Source organism: Mirounga angustirostris, unplaced genomic scaffold (genome assembly GCF_029215605.1).
Source record: "Mirounga angustirostris isolate CCGP_5_RB_7025 unplaced genomic scaffold, mMirAng1.0.hap1 SCAF_5, whole genome shotgun sequence".
Classification (NCBI taxonomy): domain Eukaryota; kingdom Metazoa; phylum Chordata; class Mammalia; order Carnivora; family Phocidae; genus Mirounga; species Mirounga angustirostris.
Window position 1 is genome coordinate 107,193,620 of NW_026991713.1, and position 20,373 is coordinate 107,213,992.

At 36.3% G+C, this 20,373-nt stretch overlaps 1 protein-coding gene across 23 annotated transcripts in view; it reads left to right on the top strand.

Moving 5' to 3' along the window:
• The window catches only part of PARD3 (par-3 family cell polarity regulator), a 665,712-nt gene that overhangs the window by 273,362 nt on the left and 371,977 nt on the right, over positions 1–20,373 (top strand). For all 23 annotated transcript variants that reach the window (XR_010411651.1, XM_045874201.3, XM_045874191.3 and 20 more), the window contains exon 3: positions 3,942–4,122. Coding sequence is in view for 22 of the 23 variants with exons in the window: in XM_045874201.3 (XP_045730157.1) it covers positions 3,942–4,122 (181 nt within the window). In the remaining variant the exon portion in view is untranslated. The remainder of the gene's footprint in view (positions 1–3,941; positions 4,123–20,373) is intronic.

Consider the following 20,373-nt stretch of genomic DNA (forward strand, 5'->3'; position numbering starts at 1 on the left):
CTAAAATTATATACCCTTCCCAATTTAACACAAAATTACTTCATATCTGCACCTGGCACTTAAATTTTGGTTTAAAAGAAAGCTGTGGAAATTTTATGTTATTGGCATATTGCAAATCACCAACTGTGATTCTGCCACTGAAATTCAAACAGCATTTGTTCATGACACAGTCCAGATTTCATAATACTTGTGTTTTCTAAAAATGCTGGAGATAATTATTGAAACTAATATATATGTATAAGTTCTTCCATGTGTGGCATTTAAAGACACATTCTTTGTAATTTGTAATCTCCATTCTCAGTTTGCAGAAAGGACTTGATTCTTGAGAAAACACACCAATGTAAAAAGTTAATAACAAAACTTGCATTGCATTTGCTTCCAACTAAACACCAAGTGTCAAAACTTAATATCTTCAAAATCCATATTAAGCCACACACCTTGTGAGAAGTCTGATGATATTAAAATCAAGTATGGAAATTCAAAATCTCAGTGAAGAGCTTGAAATAGATATTGGTAGTTTATCAGGGTTACCAGGGTACCTTGACTCTTCGTTTTATTTCCCAAATTGAAAATTGTAAATTGGATGTTACTGTGGATGGATGAGCATTCTAGTGCAGGATTATCGAACTATGGCCTATGGGTGAAATTTGGTCCATCACCTGCTTTGTAAATAAAGTTTTATTTAAACCTAGTTATGCTCGTTTATTTATGTATTGCCAGTGGCTGTTTTTGTGCTACAGTGGCAGAGTCAAATCGTTGTGACAGAGGCTGCATGGATTGCAAAGCTCCAAAAATATTTACTGTTTGGACCTTTCAGAACTTTACTGACTGCTCATCTAGCCGAATGTCTGTTACTAACCCTGGGAGTTGTTCCCAGTCAATGTCAGATAAACAGGCTGATTTTATTTCTGTTTATGGAAACTTCAGTGCATACATACAAACACCTTTCTCTTATTTATAACTGCTAAGAATTTCTTTTCCCACTTATGTTGCTTATTATAAGGTTGAGTGGCCCAACTATTCATCCTACTTTAATTTCTTCTTACCATTTAGCCTCCCTCCATGTTATTTAATCAGCCAATTATAGATGATGCCACAGCAGGGTTCTGAGCTTCCTGTTGTGTACATGTCTCTTTGACCTTATGATGGTTTTCTTTTTTGTGTTATGAATTGATTGACAATATATAAATGTTCATGGAAATATCATTTGTTCAAAATGACAAAATCATCTATGAAATGAGGATTGTAATTATAAATGCTTCTCATGTTCTGTAAATTTATCATACCATCCTTTAACTGATAAGACTTTTAGCATTGGAGAAGCTTGAATTGGAGGTAGGTAGGAGTGGGTTTTTTTTGGGTTAGTTATGGTTCTGCTTTCCTTGGAATGCTTTGCTTAGTTTACTAGGCATAGGGTTGTAATGTGAATGACCAAGGTGGTGTTGGCCCTTGGAACTTTATTACTCTGAGATTTTAAAGTGCTATCACTGTTTGGTTATCAGAAGAAATAGATTGAATTTTAATTTTCTTGTTATTTTGTAATGCTGTATTATGAAAGTTTAATTTTGAAATACTTTTATACTTGAGAAAAGTTGCAAAAAATAGTTGCATATACCCTTCATCCACCTCGAATATAAAATCTGACATAACTATAATACAATTATCAAAGTTAGGAAACTAGTAACATTGAGTAAATACTGTTAACCAATCTACAGCCCTCATTTAAGTGCTGCCTCTTTTCTACTGGTGTCCTTTTTCTAGTCCACGATGCAGGCAAGGACCTCATGCTGCCTGTAATTCTTGTTTCTCCTCTGTCTCTTCCAATTTACACAACTACATCAGCCTTTCTTTTGCTTTCATCACTTTAATATTTTTAAAGAGTGTGAGTTATTTTATAGATTGTCCCTCAATTGGATTTATCTGATGTTTTCTCATGATTAGATCAAAGATATGCATTTTTATCAGGAATACCACCAAAGTAATTTTATGTCCTTCTCCGTGCATTTTATCAGAGGTGATATGACTCATTACTGGTGATGTTAACCTTGATAAAGTGGTGTCTGCCAAGTTTCTCCCCTGCAAAGATACCATTTTTCTCTTTTTAATGAAAAAGTATTTTGTGGGGAGATACTTTGAGATATGCAAATACCCTGTTTCTCGTGATATGCTCAACCAATGATTTTAGCTTCTATTGGTGATTTCACCTGCAGCAATTCTTGCTGTGGAGATTGCTTGGTGATGACTTCTATTTCCACCATTCCTTCTCTTTTTCTTAAATCGAATGCTACAGTATGGAAGAGCTATCTATTTCCACCGTTAATTATTTCTTCAATTATTTATTTGTATCATTATGGCCTTACAGATATTAGGTTTGTTTTTGGGTTAAAATCGAATTGTATCATTATTGACTTGTTTATGAGTTGTCCCAGCTTTGGCCATTGGGAGCTCCTTTGGGTTGACACCTGATTCCCTTTCATGTGCCTCTTTCACTTTGGAGTACTCTTTACCTTTTAACATCAAAGGTGTTCCAGGCCCATCATATATTTTCTCTGCCCCAACCCTGGAATTAACTATTTCTTTAAGGAGCCCTTGTTTATTTATTGGAAAATGGTAACAGAAACCAAGATCCGGGTGCTTGTGTTCCTTCATACTGTATGTGGTTGCTTCTAGGACTTCCCAGTGAGGGGGGGAGCTAAGAACCACATATGCATTAACATTCATCCATACCTATCTATCTGTCCACCTACCTACCCACTTATAAAAAAACACATGTTCAGGGGCGCCTGGGTGGCTCAGTTGGTTAGGCGACTACCTTCAGCTCAGGTCATGATCCCAGGGTCCTGGGATCGAGTCCCGCATCGGGCTCCCTGCTCTGCGGGGAGCCTGCTTCTCCCTCTCCCACTCCCCCTGCTTGTATTCCCTCTCTCGCTGTGTCTCTCTCTGTCAAATAAATAAATAAAATCTTAAAAAAAAAAACAAAAAAACAAAAAAACAACACATGTTCATATTGATGCCTCTAATTTTAATCTAATATCACAGAGTTTATTTCTTTATTTGTAACTTCTGTTTCTGACAGGGAGAATTTTGATTCTCATTATCCAAAATATTTTTCTTTTTCAATCATTCCTGGTGTGTGAGTGTGTGTGTGTGTGTGTGTGTATAGTAGTGTGAGGATTTCTAAACCATATGCTTGTGAGAAACAAACTGATAAGACAGTTTTTTTTTTTTTTTGTCTCTAGCATTAACAGTAAACAGTGAAAATAGTTTTCCAAAATACTTAAGTCTTTTCCTCCCCACTAACCTCGTTGCTCCCATTTTCTTTTTCTTTCATCCCTGTTCTTACCAACTCCTGGGAGACAACCGTATCTTTTATCCTTCTTATATTCCTTATGCACAAATGGGCAGACACATGTGTAGTTTTTAATACTCCTTCCTCCTATGTGAAAGGTACCTTATATCTTTTGCTATATATGTAGTATTGCAGAGCATGTATTATATATAGAAATGCATTTGCTTTTCCACTTAATATATCATTTACAAAAAGATTTAAATCTACCCCATCTTCCTTAGCATTCTGTGATAAAAAACCATTTTATTATTTTTCACCAGTAGAATTTCAGATATGAAACGCACAACTTAGAAATACAAAAGTAAAGCATCAAAACTCAGGGGAAGACTATGTCTTTGAAGTTTTGCTTCCTAAAACATAATATTCCTGGGTGCTTAAATGTCGGTATTTTTCCTCTGTAGATTTATGTCAAATGTGGTGTAACTTTAGTAGCAATTTCGTTTTACTTTATTTTAAATTTGATTTTATTTAGATTCCGCTAATTAATGTATAATGTATTAGTTACAGAGGTAGAGTTCAGTGATTCACCAGTTGTTTGGTGGCAGTTTTAAGTGCCTTTGTTTGTAAATGCAAACGTACCTTTCATTTCTAGCTGGTAGCAGTGTTTGACGAGCAGGACCCGCACCATGGAGGTGATGGCACCAGTGCCAGTTCCACGGGGACCCAGAGTCCAGAGATATTTGGCAGTGAGCTTGGTACCAACAGTGTTTCAGCCTTTCAGCCTTATCAAGCAACAAGTGAAATTGAGGTCACACCTTCAGTCCTTCGTGCAAGTAAGTGAAAGCTCTTTCTTCTCTGCATGTTTCATCTTAATTTACGGGGATGCCAACTCTTGTTATCCAGCCATGCTCCTGTGAATGGAATTCATTATCTGTTTTTATCAAAAACTGATTAAGTTTAGCACCTGGGCAAATGTCTTGCTGGAGAGGTAGGCAAGATTCACATTTCAATACACTGGGCTTACTTTACTTCAGACTGGTAGACTTTTAATTGCTCACTAAAAGTAAATAAGGATAACAGTTAAAGTTGTATTCCTGGATTTTTCTTTCCGTGTTTTTCATCTGAATGCTAGATCAAATAGGAAATAGTTGGAGGCCTTCACACCGAACCCAAACATAGCATCTTTGGTGGATAATCAACTTGGATACAACCATTGCTTGAACTTATCTGAAGAGATGTCAGGGCCAGAATTATTGTCAGAGATCTGGAAGAGCTGCACCCCAGGTGCCCCTAATTTTACCAGTAGTCTCATGTGATTTTACTGATAGTCATCAGTAGATCTTCATATATAATAGGTAATAATATATAATATAATACAAAATTCTATATAGAATATAGTAAGATAATATTTAGAATATAGTTTATTCTTTATAAAATTTAGGTTTGTTTGTACACATGTACAAACAGATTTTAAACTAATTTTGTGGAACATTTGATTACTGCATGGATATGCTCTTTTAAAAATCTTATCTTGGATTTGCTTCGGGCAGTGTTTTTCCAAATGTGAGGTGTGTACCATGTATGGTATGCAAGGTAATATATAAGTGGTACACTAGTTACTTTACTTTCTTTGATTGCATATCAGCTCATTAAGCCCATGCTCTAATGATTATCTTCTTGGAATAAACTAATTTATAAAAAGTGGATTGCCTAAATGTGATTTTTGTTTTTTAAATTTTCTGGTGTAGTGTTCAGTAGTTTATCAGTTTTGAATAACAACCAGTGCTCTTTACGTCACGTGCTCTTCTTAATGCCCATCACCAATGACCCCATCCCCCCACCCACCTCCTCTCCAGCAACCATTTGTTTCCCGTAATTAAGAGTCTCTCATGCTTTGTCTCCCTCTGTGATGACTTCCCATTCTTTTTTCCCCTCCCTTCCCCTACAGTCCTCAGCCCTGCTTCTTATGCTCCTTATACGAGTGAAATCATATAATTGTCTCTCTGATTGACTTATTTCTAAATGTGACTTATAGTAAATTTTAATTAAATGATAGTATATTCAGGTGCCTGATATTTGGAAAATAGTGTCTTTATGTGAATAATTACACCCTAATTTATATAATTAAATACAGAGCTTTTTTGTGTGTTATTGTTGTAGTTTTTAATTCATGTTTTATGAAGGATGCACCTTTAATTTAACGGCACCTTAAAAAAGTGTTAGAGGAAAGGTAAATGGCTGTCTTTATGTTAAGAAGAATTTGAATGGCATACTTTCCATCAATTTCTGTCTTTTGTTCTGGATGCAACAACATTTCTTAAGCACCACGACCCACATTTGGCTGGTCCTGTGTGTTAAAATTTAAATGCTGTTTTTACACAAAATATTTTTGTGTTATCTTGTTCTTAGTGAGCAAAGGAACTTATATTTGAAGCATTGGCAATGTCTTATAGCCATCAGTGGGAGAATATATAAATACTGCTTTCTAGTTCTGAATTTTATATGTTAAGTTTATTTAGATTTTATGGCTTTGGCAGCCATTGGGTGAGTGTATGGTAAGCATCTATTAAATACAAGGTTTGGTGACTATGTAGAAGTTACCCATTATATATGAGTCCCCTATCTATTTAGATGATTTTTCGTACTGTTTTAATACCACTGATTCAAACATAATGTAAGAGTTGGACAATACTGGGCCAGGCATTGTGATATGTGATGAGTCCAGAGTTGAGTTAATAAGGCCTAGTCCTTATCAACAAAGAGTTTATGTTTAGTGGTCTTTCTGATTTACAGATAGGAAAATAAAGAAGCCAGCAATATGTAGAAATTTGCTGAATTGAGGAGTAATCAACTCTAATTAGGGGCATGGTTAATAAAAGATTTTAGATAAACTCCTAATGCTTACCTTGAAGAAAGAAAGTGATAACTTTCCTGTGTTTTCCAAGTCTTGCTATGATTGAATTCACTCCTCTCCTTCTTTGCATGAAGAACTGATGGAAGCTAAGAAAAGTATGCAACTTTTTTGGTCATTAGAACAGTGGATATTAATTTTGAGAATTAAGATAAAGCCTAGGTGAATTTAATACACAGAATTCTCATCTTAAGATCTTTTCATGTTTTTTTAGAAGTTGCCACTAATTTGTCCTTGTAGTACATATAAAGTGAGAACCTTGATTTAGTTGAATTAGTGGTTCTCAGGTGTGATTGATATTTCCCACAAGGGACAGTTAATGATATCTGGAGATATTTTTGGTTGTCACAACTGGTAAAGATTTGGGGGATACTATGAGTGTCTGATTAAGGCCACGGATGTTACCAAATATCCTACAAGGCATAGGACGTCATCCACATCAATTCTCCAGCCCAAAATGTCAATAGTACTGAGGTAGAGAAACCCTGAATTAAATGAATCATTGTCCTTATGGTCAAAAATAGCAATTATCTAAGCTCAAACTGACACTTGAGAAAAATTTTCTTGAGCCCAGTATATTGAACAACGTTCTGAATAATGCCCTTAAACTGAAGGACGAAACATGATGACCAGCTAATAATGATATTGCTCATAGAAGGTAATCAAGAGACCATAATAACAAAAAAGAGGGAATTATGGGCAGTATTACACAAATGTATTTTATTAGAGTAAAAATACAAATTTTCCTAAATTCCAAAAAATGTGCTTTAAAAAATGAGAAAGTGAATAAAATAGACCACACAGTGAAAGACTATTTAGATAAAAGCTTCTTATGTTGAAGAAATAAAATAAAAAAGGATAACCATAAAGAATAGGTAGCTATGGGGAACAGAGAGAATAAGATGGATGAAGTGGAATAGAAGTGAGACAACCTCTTGTTTGTATATTTGGTGTTCAAACCATATTATATTTTATGTAATTATAATCAAATTTTATTTTAAAAATAAAATTCTTTATAACAATATTAATAGTTAAATAGTAATTCTTAAAATAAAAATCATATAACAGAACTACACATAAATATATATCCAGTTGGTTGCTCACTCATCCAAGAGTTAACTATTTTGGATAACTGTAAAACTTAGTAATTTATACCACCAAAGGAAGATTGGGGGGGGGAAAAAACTGCCAAACAAACAAGAACAGTTTGTTGTTGGTAAAATTAGTCCTGTTAGTCTTACATTGTTGGGTGGATATTATGAGGTGGAGCAAATGAAGAATTATAATAATATTCTAATTCTGTTATTCCTTGTGCCATCGAGGATCCAGGATTCAGAATATAGAAGAAAAGGGTACAGATGTAAGTTAGAGGAGAGTAAGTAAAAATTCCATGGTCCTCAGTTTGAATAGAACATCTAATGAATCTGTGGTATGTTTTGTTACACACACACACACACACACACGAAGGAGGGAGGAAGGGAAAATCCTGTGTGTGTTCACTGAATATGTCTTGAATTAACACTCCAACCCAGTAACTGATCATTCCTGATGTCCAGATTGTGTTTTGGAAATAGTATCTTCCATTAAGAGGGATCAGAGCTTTTTGGAGAAATGCTGAATTCTGATCCAGGCAGGAAATGCAGGAGGTGATTCTGGGTCATCCTGCCATATCAGAAAATAAGGAAAGCTATGAAAGTGACTGGGGCGTGTCAGCATTGCCCAGGTGTCATGTTGAAGTTCCCACTGGACCAAGAAGAATGATTAGAACATCAGGAAGGGTAGTAATAGCAATGCATTCATGAGTTTATAATGATAATAAATAAGTAAGCAAGGTAAGGGATCCTAGTGAACCAACTTATTATTTGGAAAACTGATAAAAGAATTAAAGAATAAGGTATATTTCCTGTATGAATGGTATTACTGGGTAACAAAATAGTAGATGAAGGGGAAGTTTCTCTTTATAGAGGTATAGTAGATGAAGGGGAAGTTTCTCTTTATAGAGGTATCCTAGCTAATAAATGAAGAAGCAATGATAGAAGGAGAATATTACTTTTTTGTCATTCCTGATGAAATAATGGATTGATGCATTTATCATCAATCACTGATAATATAAAAAGATAATAGTAAATTGAGAGTTAACTAAGTATCGTGATCTTCCTGATGGAAGAATATAACACTATGAAGTAGTCTTGGCAAAAAAATTAAACCTAAATCCAATTAAGCATCTAGATCCAATTGTCAATTTATAGGAAATCCTAAACACTGGGAAGCATGTTAACACCATAGACATCCAATCAGTCAAGTCAAGGTGGTGGGAAACTATACAAGACAAGTGACCCAGGTTCTTCAATAGATCAAGTACAAGGTCGGGAAAGAGGTAGAGCAGGAACACAGATTAGTAGAGACTTAAGAGACGTAACATCCAATCATAATTTGTGAATCTTGTATAAATCCTGATTTAAATGAAACAACAACAACAGAATAGCAGTCATATGCTGATTGGTGAGTTGAACACCTTTTGAGTATTTGATATTAAACAGTTATTTCTTTTTAGGTGTGCTATGTTATTGAAATTATTTTCTTAAAAAGTCTTAATCTTTTTGTAATACATAATGAAGTAGGTATGTTTGGAAATGATCCATCTGGAATTTGCTTCAAAGTAAACAGGCTGGGATAGTGGGGAATGGGTAGCTGAGTGGCTATGTGGGATTCAGTATACTATTCTACTTCTGTATGTGTTTAACATTACTCTAAAAGTGTGTGTGTGTGTGCGTGTGTGTGTTTTTAAAGGAAACATGTACATAAAGCACTTATTTAAAACTTTCAAAGTTTACGTAATTCCTATTTTCCTTGAACTTTGTTTCATTTAGTATAACTCAGAGTTTTAACTGAATATATTTTTAGGCTTGAATATCTTTCATTGGTCATCTTTTCACGTTTCTCTGAAACAAAGAAAATACATCCAAATGTTAACTCTTAAATTTTTTATAAAATGCAAATATACTGGTGATCATTATTAGTACGTAATTGAGCAAAGTAGCATAAATATGCAATATAAAAAAATTTGCCTATGTGGAAATAAATGAGAACATCCAAATGAGAACAAGCTATTCACAGCTTGCCATAGCAAGGCTATTTATTCAGAAATTGCCATAGCAAGGGATTTAACCACCATCACTTGTATTTGGCAGGCAGGGAAGTGGGAAAGCTTTATAGGAAAACAAAGGGGAGGCTTTAGATGTGCCCTGATGGTAGCTGTTGGCATAGAGTAGCTGTAGGTGGGCTACCTAGAAGCAAAGTATCCTTTGTAATTGGTTAAAGGTGCGTATTTGACTTTCTCTGGTTGTTCCTAAGTTGAAAGCAGAGTCAAAAATTAGGGAAGCTGTCAATTATTATTCAAATCCTGTCTATTTTGGGCTGACTGTTACAGGGGTTATTGCTTGGCTTCCTGAACTGGTTGTTGCAGATAGTAGTCTAATTTCCTGGACTGGTTACTCTAGGTAGCAGACTGGCTTATTAGGTTGGTTTCTGCAAATTGTGGGTTAGAGTTTCATTTTTATGTATAGTCTGGTCATTGTCCATTTTTACTATTTTTTTTTTTGAGAGAGAGGGAGAGAAAATGTGAGGGTGGGGGAGAGGCAGAGGGAGAGTGAGAGAGAGAATCTTAAGCAGGCTTCACTCCCAGCATGGAGCCCAACCCCGTCTCAATTTCACGACCCTGAGATCATGACCTGAGCCAAAATCAAGAGTTGGATGCTTAACTGACTGAGCCACCCAGGTGCTCCAGAAATTATTTTTTTTTATAGATGTATCTCTTTAAATGGGGCTTTCTCCCCAGCTATTACACTCTAATTGCTGAAAAATATTAAATTTTTCTAGAATAAGAAATTGCTATCTGGGAAATCTTGTTCATAGAAGTGAGTAGAAGGGTGTAGATGGAGTTTATTACAGTGCTATTACCAGCTCTTCGACCTCCCTCCAAATTAAGCACCAGACATTATTTTGTCATCCTTCATCAAGTTATTTTTATTGATGTATCAGTGGAAAGACAACTGGCTTAGGTCTTCCTTTCATTTTGTTAAAAGCAATGAACTAGAAACTCGTTGAGTGGCAAAAGGATTTGTTACCCTGAGTCATTTACTTTCTCAACATCAAGGCCATTATTTCAAAATGTCCCTTTGTTTGGCATCCTGTAGGTTTTGTTTTTTTCCTTTTTGAGATTTTATTTATTTATTTATTGAGAGAGAGAGAGAGAATCTTAAGCAGACTCCATGCTGAGTGTAGAACCCCATATGGGGCTTGATCTCACGACCCTGAGATCATGACCTGAGCCTAGCCAAGAGTTGGATGCTTAACCAGCTGAGTCACCCAGGCACCCCATCATGGAAGTTTTTAAGTGCAGTGGTATATCTCATCAATTGTAAGGTTCAGGATAGGTGATGCTTATTTTTTAATTTTTTAATTTTTTAAATGTGTGTGTGTGGTTTTTTTGTTGTTGTTTCCCATCTTGTGAGGTAGAAAAGCTGTTCAGAGCATCCTTAGGACTTTCCTAGCCTCTAGGCAATTTTGTCTTCATGGACTCCTCCCACCGTAATAATATCAATAATAAAAATGATATTCATATAATTTTAAATTTTCAGTATTTTATTTTTTCTGTCATGCAAAATTTCATAGTTTTCATGGGCCCTAAAAGTATCATTTGCATATGATGTGAGGAAAAAAATTAAAACATTTTCTTTATCTCTCAAAGTTCATTTTGTTTTCCTTCTGATTTTAAAAGAAATTAAGGGCACCTGTGTGGCGCTGTCAGTTAAGCATCCGACTCTTGATTTGACTCAGGTTGTGATCTCAGGGTCGTGATATCGAGCCCCGCATTGGGCTCTTCACTCAGAGAGGAGTCTACTCGAAATTCTGTCTCTCCCTCTGCCCCTCCCCCTGCTCACATGCACGCTCTCTCTCTCTAAATAAATAAAATCTTAAAAAAAAAAAAGAAATTAAAGCATTTGGGCCTCTAAAAGCACTGTGGGTCCCAGGCATTGGGCCTCCTCTGCCTCCTGGATATGTATCAGCCCTTAGGGCTGTTGACAAGGGAGAAATGGGTTGGAAGCATTTCACCTTGACCCCTTTATTTTAAGGACAATGGAGCCGTTTCAGGGAAAGATGCAAATCTTATATGAAGATCTAGACCTCAAATCCCTGAAACTTTTGGTGGCCTGGCATCCCTTGGATGGTTTTTGCATCCTCTCAGGCAAAAGCAGACTTCGATTTAGAAATAACCACATACCAGGTAACTTGCATAAATGGGCTTTTTTTTTTTTTTTCAAACCGGAGTTTGGGAATATATTCTACTTTATGCTTTTAACGTGAGCTTGCTATGCAAAAATTCCTTTCTAGCAGTAGTATAGAGTAGTACTATTCATGGTTTAGAAAGACTACAGGCACCGTCACATCATTTTGAACATTTGAGCAAGTTTAGTTATCTCTCTCAGCCTCAGTTCCTCAATCTCTAAGTGCCTGCCTCAGGATTGTTGTGAGTAGTAAATGAGGTCTTTAAAGTCCTAATACAGTGCCGGGCACACGATAAGCACAGGTAACAGATGATTGTAGAAAGGTGAAGATGATAAGGGATGTCTCTTGAGTGCAGACTTGATGGATGTTTTAAAGGATCGAGAAGTTATGGAACCCAAGTAAACAGGACATATATTCTTTTTTTTTAATTTTTAAAAGATTTTATTTTTAAGTAATCTCTATACCCAATGTGGGGCTCAAACTCACAATCCTGAGATCAGGAGTCACATGCTCCATTGCCTAAGCCAGCCAGGCACCCTGATAGGACATACATTCTTGACTAGGACACACTGCCTCTCTTCAATACAGAATCAGACTAGAACTGTTCTCTCTTAACCTCATAATTCTGTGATACATGTTTAACTCTCTCTATTTTTAGTGCTCTCAAACCCAGGCTTAGAGAGACCTAATGCTCAGGGGCACACATTTCCTATGCAAATAAATCATTGAGTTCGAGTTTGGTGATTTTTTTCACTCTGTTTTTTTTTTGTCTTTTTTAATTCTCAGAGACTTTTTGTAGAGGTCAGACATCCCATGGTAGCCTGATCTTAGAATGGTGGCAGGATTCTTTTACACCCCAGAAATCTAATTTTTTAATATTTCCTCTGGAAGATCCAGACTGAAGATTCAAGATTCCTTTGGAACTTGCCCAATTATATTATCTGTTTATCAAATGCAGAAATTGCTGCTGCCTTAGTAATTCTAAAATTTCTGGAAATAGTATTGCTGTAGGAATGTTGAGAAAAGTATCTGATTTATTAGATTGTGTGTATGTGTTTACTATGTTTTAAGTCTTTAAATATTTTTAACATTTCTAAGCTGTGTTAATTTTATAGTTAGTTTTTATCCATTGCTGGCAACATTTTATTGGAGTAGTGCTGTTTGATTAATTGGTAAGGTTTTACTAGCTTCCTAACTTTTAGAACTAAAAGAGAGAGTGATAATTGTTGCAGAAGGATTGGGTCCTAAAATTAGCACCCACTCCCCTTCCTTGATCTCTTATTTTTTTTTTCTTACCTAAGCATATACAGATTGATTTTGCCTTGCTAAGAGATCCAAGATCTCTGGTTTAGAGATCTGTTCTCTTAACATTAACTGGTACTAGAATACTATTTTCTGGATTTGATTTAAATATATATTGAAAAATAGAAATAATATTCCTATTGTATTCCTTTTTAACTTGTGAAGTGGAGCATGGCATACAAATGGTATTCTCAGTATTTCAAATAATTACCTTCTTACTGTGCAAGTTCTATTCAGCATATAAAACTCATCCAGTTTTGTTGTAGATGCAGTCTGATTATTACATGTTGACAAGGTCATATATCTATTAATTGGATTGGAGATGGGATACAAAATTGCTGTAATTATTGTAATTTTCTAGCTAATTGCAGGGTTGGTGGTGAATATTTTACTTCTGCAAAATGAAAAACAGTATTCCATCAGAAGTTGTTTTATGGGGTTTCAGACATTTTGTTTTATATCTTTGTTGCTTTTTGCCCACGAAGTATCTCTTTTGTATTTTTTTGTGTATTGATCTGCCTCTGAATGTCAGAGTGCTCATTGGAAGGGATCATTGGAAGCAGGCACAGGCAGAGAGCCGAGTAGTACTCTCAGCTACCTCTTTGTTCTGGCTGCCACGTTACCTCTATTGTTTATTTATAAATTGGAGTATCTCCTTTCAGATGTATAATAAAGGTTGGGTGGGTCAGAACCAATTGGAAGCCGGATCGTCTTCACTGCTCTTGTCACCTGTGCCACATTAGAAATAGTCCCTGAAATAAGCATTTTTTAAATTAAATTCAGATTGTGTGTCCTTTTTTTTTTTTGTATTAAAAAATAAGTGAATTATTTGTTAGCCCACTTAGTATTGTAAGATGGGGCTTATTTTGCATACTCTCTCTCTCGTACTTTTGCTTTATTTAAGCTAAGGTAGCCTCCAAAGCTGGAAGCCAAATTGCCATTTTAAAAATAATGGTATGTACACAAGGTGAGTGTGTTTGGAGGATGGCAGATGGGTGGGGACTGAGCTACTGAGGGGATGTTGGGAGCTCACTGTGGAAGATGGTAAAAGCAGACTGATGTTTATTCCCTGCTGAAATATAAACTGGAGGCGCAGGTGAAAATTGCCAAACCTAATGAGCAATTTGGCAGATAAGACGGGCTGTCAAGCGACAACAGATCAGCAGCAGGCACACTGTCTGTGAACCAGCTTATTTGTTCCAGAGGACTACATTTAAATACCATAAATAAAATCTTTTTTTCATTGATATTTGGTATCACAAAGATGCCTCCTTTATCCTTCAGTTTTCCAATTAAATAACCAGTAATCAACATATGGTGATTTGGTTGCAAAATTATTTTAAACTTGTGAAATGTTTCATCCATAAAAAATGAACAAAATATATTTTCCACACATCAGTACACAGATAATACTAGGTTTTAAAATACACTAATAAAATATAAGTGATCACTTGCTTCATTGGGCTGAAACATTTCATCTGTGGTCTTTATGTTGGAACATTCCAAAGTAACTTTGTAGTCTTTTCAATGTTCTGTGTCATTTCTATCTGCTTACTTTACCAAAGAATCCTTTCTTTCCATTGACTGCATGAACATTTAGACACGTGCATGGCTTCTCCCCTTTGAGGCTGTCAGTATATTACATTGTGTAAGGGGCATTTGAAAAAGATATTCATGTCTTTGTAGAATTGTAGCAGTCCCTAAACTTTGAGGTCCGCCTGCCCTATTTTTACTATTGGGAACCTTAGTCTCAAGTAAACGAATGCAGTCTATGCTTACGGCATAGCAGTGGCTCAGGGCTTCATGATCAAGACAAGCTGAGATACTGCCGAAAATGTATGAACCCTTACTATACCTCAAGATCCTTTTTGTTAGGTTTCTTTGTGGCATTTCCAACACCTGACTTGGAGTCAAAGCATCTTTGCGCTTCCTATGTGGCATCAGTTTTCTGAGATATCTTTAAGCGGAATAAACATTTGCTCCTTACATTCTTTACATCTATGTGAAGCACTTAATTTTTAAGAAATCCCTACCCATATGGAATATAGTATCTTACACTTAATGATAGTGACTGTCAGTCCATTAGTCAGAGGAGTATTCGTTTTTTAGAAATTCTCTGCCTTATGTAATCACATGGACTGTTAGCCTGTCGTTAGCAGGTGATCCTTGGACAGTGTTTTCATCTGAAAAAGCTTGCCTGTAGGGGGTTCACGGTGCTGCCTCGGCAGGATCTCCACACCTCTGACACAAGGCACTTTAGGAGGGGGTGAGTTACAGGCTTCACCAGAAGTTGCCTTTGAAATTAGACCCAAACCATGTGGAACTGGACCCCTCTTGCATGAAGCTCTCTGTATCCGTCAAAACCTGCGGAAATTGTAAGAGAAGAACACTTCTTACAGATTTGTTTTTCCCCCAAAAGATTTCCCCACTGCCTGAACACTTCTTCCTTCCTCCCTCTTTTCGTCGTTGGCTATTATTTTTTACTTGACCCTGAGGTCTTGCCTTGTACTCTTGCTTTTGTATGGGATTCTATCTTATTTGCCCAATTATATTATTTGTTTATCAAATGCAGAAATTGCTGCTGACACTTGAAAATTTGTAAAGGTAATGTAGCTATGGATGTATTAAGAAAGTACAGTTTCAATCAAAGCAAGAAAGCCCATTTCCAAATGGCAGTAAGAAGTATAATACATAGAGAAAATAATTGTATGAAAATGTTTTAGTAGACAGGATTAGATTGTAAACAAGATTTCTCTTTCATTTTCCCATTCTAACCAGGTATGTAGGTTCTTTTTTCTGTTAGCGCATGTCACAGAGAGACCCATATTGTGGATTATTTTGTCAGCATGAAAGCCTGGCAGATAAAATCATTTCTTCTCTTCTTGCTGCACTTGGTATAGATCTCTTGTTTACTTCTTGAGACTGTGTTTGCTTATTTATTTTTTTCATTGCTTTTAATGTCAGAAATGGCTTTGCATTCTCAGTTGTGTTTGCTCCTGCACCCAGCTGGAGATGGGCTTCGTATCTCAGAATCATTGTGTCAGTAGTAGTGAAGGACTGAGAGGAAGCTACACAAAAGGCACAAGGCACTTGGCAAATGCACCTGTGATATTTTAACCCCTTCTGATTTTTTTTTTTTTCTTGGAATTCATAGGTAGTAGTCTCTGTGAGGGCCACACTTGAAAGAAAAAGCTTAGGTCTGTATCAGTGTGTGAATTCATTATGTTACTTTGGATTTACTACATTCATTTATATTGACTTATAAATTAATCCTATATCAATTTTTAGTGATCAGTCCATTCCCTACATTTCAGCAAATAGTGTTTCTCCTTTATAAAGAACCTGGTTGCCGCAGTGTGTGCAGCTAGTATGCCTCAAAATATGAAAGCATATTCATGCTCAAGGAACCATCTGAGAAAGGATTGATAGTGCCTTCTCACAGGGATCTTTTTTCTTCAGCTCTTCCCATGTCTTACATTTGATGCTTCCTTTAAATATTTCCTTCATATTGGCAGTTGGTAGCTCTTAAGTCTAGAATTTTCAAACTCGAAAAAGGGCATTATGCTTTCACTCCCTCCTCTACTTTCTCTCCTCCTTGGTCTCCTCAATCCAAACCACTGACCATGCCTCTCCTTAAATACTGTCACATCGTGTGTTCCCAGCACTGATCGCCTTTCTCTTTGTATTCTTTCTCAAAGTTGTGGAACGTTTTCTGCACCCTACGTTTTCTGTCAGTCCTGGGGATTAAGCAGCCACCATTTTCAGCTCTTTCTTACGGAGTGACGGAGAAATGCTGCAGTTGGGTTTCCACCAAATCATACAGCAACATTTTCTTGTTCGCAGAAGGGTACCCTGGTAATAATTAGAAACTTAATGTATACCTATGTTTGTATGAATATATGTATACATATACACAGCTGATATTTAGTGAGCTTATGTATGGAAGGAGTGTAAGAGTAACCTAGGAAAATAAATCCTTTTATGACGATGATCCCCATGTTTACAGATGGAAAATTACAATGGGATCAGTCTAGGAAGCCTCAGACCAACCATAATATGGGAAAAGGCATTTCAAAAGAGTACTGTTGGGTTTACTCAACCTATCATCAATTTAATTAAAATGTAGTTTGTGCCATGGCTGATCCATTAGTTAATTTGTTATTTAAAGCAGCTTGAGAAGTATTTATTTTAAATATAGAATTTGTGTTAATGAGTTGGAAAAGAGTATTCTCTTGCTTGGCAGAGATGTTACAGCATAAAGATTTATGACTTAGTACAACAGAAACCAGCTGGTGATCAGCTTGCATAAGAATATATGAGTACACACTGATATTTGATAATAGCCATTCTTTTGTAGCCAGAATAAGGGGGCTGGGGCTGGGAGGCATAAACAAGGTCACTGATGAATCAAAAATCCTAGGAGAAAGTTGTACTGAATTCTGAGTATGGGTCTGGGATGCCTGGTTAAGGCTTGAGAGATTATGCATCTACTCCGAGGAGGTAAGGGAGAGCCAAGTGGCAGGGGTATGTACGGGCCTGCATCTGTATCTCTGCTTCAGCCAGAAAGGTTACCAGTCCACCATCTTCATTTCTCTTCCTCATCTAAAATTTGCCACCTCTTCTCTTCAGAAGTGGGACATTAGCTTAAATGGAGTTAATATATAATTTATCTGCCCCCATGTTTGAAGAGAAGGGTATATATAGATTAGTTTTCTAGTCCTGCTATAACAAATTCCCACAAACTTAGTGGCTTAAAACAACACAAATTTATTACAGTGCTGCATGTCAGAGTGCCTTGGGGATCTCACTGAACTAAAACCCAGGGTTTGTCAGGGCTCTGCTTCCCCTGGAGGCTCTAGGGGAGAATCCATTTTCTTGCCTTTTCCAGCGTCTGGAGGCTACCTGCTTTCCTTGGCTTATCAACAGCCTTGCTTCTCTTTGGCCCTTGCTCTTCTGCAATCAGATCTGCCTGTGTTCTGCCCTTCTCTTCCATTTTAAGGGCTCGTGATTATATTAGGCCCACTTGGATAATGCAGGATAATCTCCTCAAGTCAGAGCCTTTACCTTCATCACAGACAAAGGCCCTTTTGCCATGTAAGGTAACATGGCAGGTTCTAGAGATTAGGATGTGAACATCTTTGGAGGCCATTCTGCTGCCTACCACAATATGTATATATTTTAATATTGTAGAGTAGAGTGAAAAAAATGCTACTACCATTTGTTTCAGTATGAAGGCATCATCTGTCCTGATCAGGTTACTCTGGGTATGACAATGAACATCTGGCCTAAAAACATTCATGGGATGGTCATTTTGATTTAAGTACACAGGGAAGGAAAGTAATGAATACCTCCTCATTAGAAGGTTTTCTTTGAGACCATTTTTTATTTAGTTAAGCCAACTGGCATGATATTTATAAAAATATAACTCTAGCCATTGTTAGGTAATTATGTTTGCTTGATAAAAAAAAAATCTGTAGTAACAAATTCACTTAATATTTATCTCTTTTTCATAATTAAATGAATTTTTCGTAATAATTGGCTTGCAATAAGTGTGAAATTTTGATTAGAAAAATTATGTACAATTTGTGAATACCGAAAACAGTAGGCAATGTTATTGTCTTTCTGTACTCTCCCTTACTTGCTCAAGCTTCCCTCTTCCCTTCCTTATGTTTTATTTTGTTTTTTTTTTAAGCCTTAAAAGTTATATAGATGCTTATTTTTAATTTATTTTTAAAGATTGTATTTATTTGAGAGAGGGAGAAAGTGAGAGAGAACGTGAGTGGGGAGGGGCAGAGCGGGAGGGAGAAAGGACCTGAAGCAGACTCTGCACTGAGTGTGGAGCCCCACACGGGGCTCGATCCCATGACTCTGAGATCATGACCTGAGCTGAAACCAAGAGTTGGATGCTTAACTGACCGAGCCACCCAGGTACGCCATGTAGATGTTTACTTTAGTTACATTCTAGACCTTTCCATAAAGGATGTGAAGAATGACTTTGAGGATTATTGCAGACATTGATGGTACTTATAAATATTAGGTGTAATTTTCATTATTTAACCTCCATATCAGGTTCCATTCTCGAGCTATTTTACAAATTGCTAATCATTCTGTTTTGATTTTTTTTTTTTTTTAATTTTATTTATTTGACAGAGAGAGACACAGCCAGAGAGGAGCAGGGGGAGTGGAAGAGGGAGAAGTGGCTTCCCGCAAAGCAGGGAGCCCAATGGGGGGCTCGATCCCAGGACCCCGGGATCATGACCTGAGCCGAAGGCAGACGCTTAACGACTGAGCCACCTAGGCACCCCAATCATTCTGTTTTGAACAGAGACTTTAAAGTGACTGAAGACTATTCTAATGATTCTCCATGAGTACATTTACCTACAGGCCTTTTTTTTGGGTATTACTTCACCTTGTTTTCTTATTTTGATTGTAAAGAAGTGGATTCGTGGGCATTTACCAGTCTTTTAAAGAATTAAACATTTTCTTAAGTCTAGCACCCTTTTCTCTTTGTGTTTTCTTATATTCTGCTCATTTTGTGGCCACTATGTACCTCTTTAGCTTGTAAGTTGTTATAAAGTGAAGAATCCTATCTTCGTCATCGCTATGCAGAAACTGGCTCAATGCTTTGCATTCAAGAAGTATACGCCCCTTTCCTCTCTGTCCCGTGAGCATGGCAGTGGTATCAAGAGGAAGGGCGTAAAGCATAGACTTGGTCACAGTTGGTTTAGAGGGGTAGACAGTCTAGTCAATTCAATTTCTAAATAATCCAGTGTGATGAAAGACTTCATATCTTTGAATATAAGATTTGTATAGATCCAAGTTCAAATGTGTACTTGATCTTTTAATTTTACTTACAGTTGTGCTAGCATTCCTTTAATAGAAATGTTTTTTACACTGAAGAAGTGTTTTGTAATATTTTCTATTGAATATAATTTTATATATATTTTAATTTTTGTACATTCTCCAAGATTGTAAATTTATATGGAAACATCACAAATAACCTTCTACATCTATATACTCAATTGGATATGTGTGATTAGTGGCCAGTGCAATACTTTATTAGCATAGAAAATTGAGATCCTTAATTAGAAAAAATATCTGCTGAAAGCACAACTGAAATGATTGCTGTCTGCTTTTAGTTACGTCATCCATCTTTATTTGCTTCTTTTATTATGAAGACATACTAAATTGCTGCATTTTTGTTAGGATCTTAGTACAAGGCTTGATTGCTTCAGGAGCGAAGTTTGATTTAACTACAGATAATTTTATAGTTGTGGTTATTTTCCCTTACCAACTTTAAAGACAGAGTATATACTTGGAGAAAAAAATAAAAATAAAACAATAGTTTTGAACTTAACCCATTAAGTAAGTACTATGGCACAACTGTATTCTCCAGAACTTGGCTATTGTAGACCTTGATTCCACCTGACTCATCTACAATAAATGATGCTTAGCCATCATTGGTGATGCAAAATGTTGATGTGTATAATCTGTTTTCTTATGCAAGAGTCAGAACTACCATTACGGTGATGTACTAAAGTATCTGGAGGGATGCCTGGGTGGCTCAGTCGTTAAGCGTCTG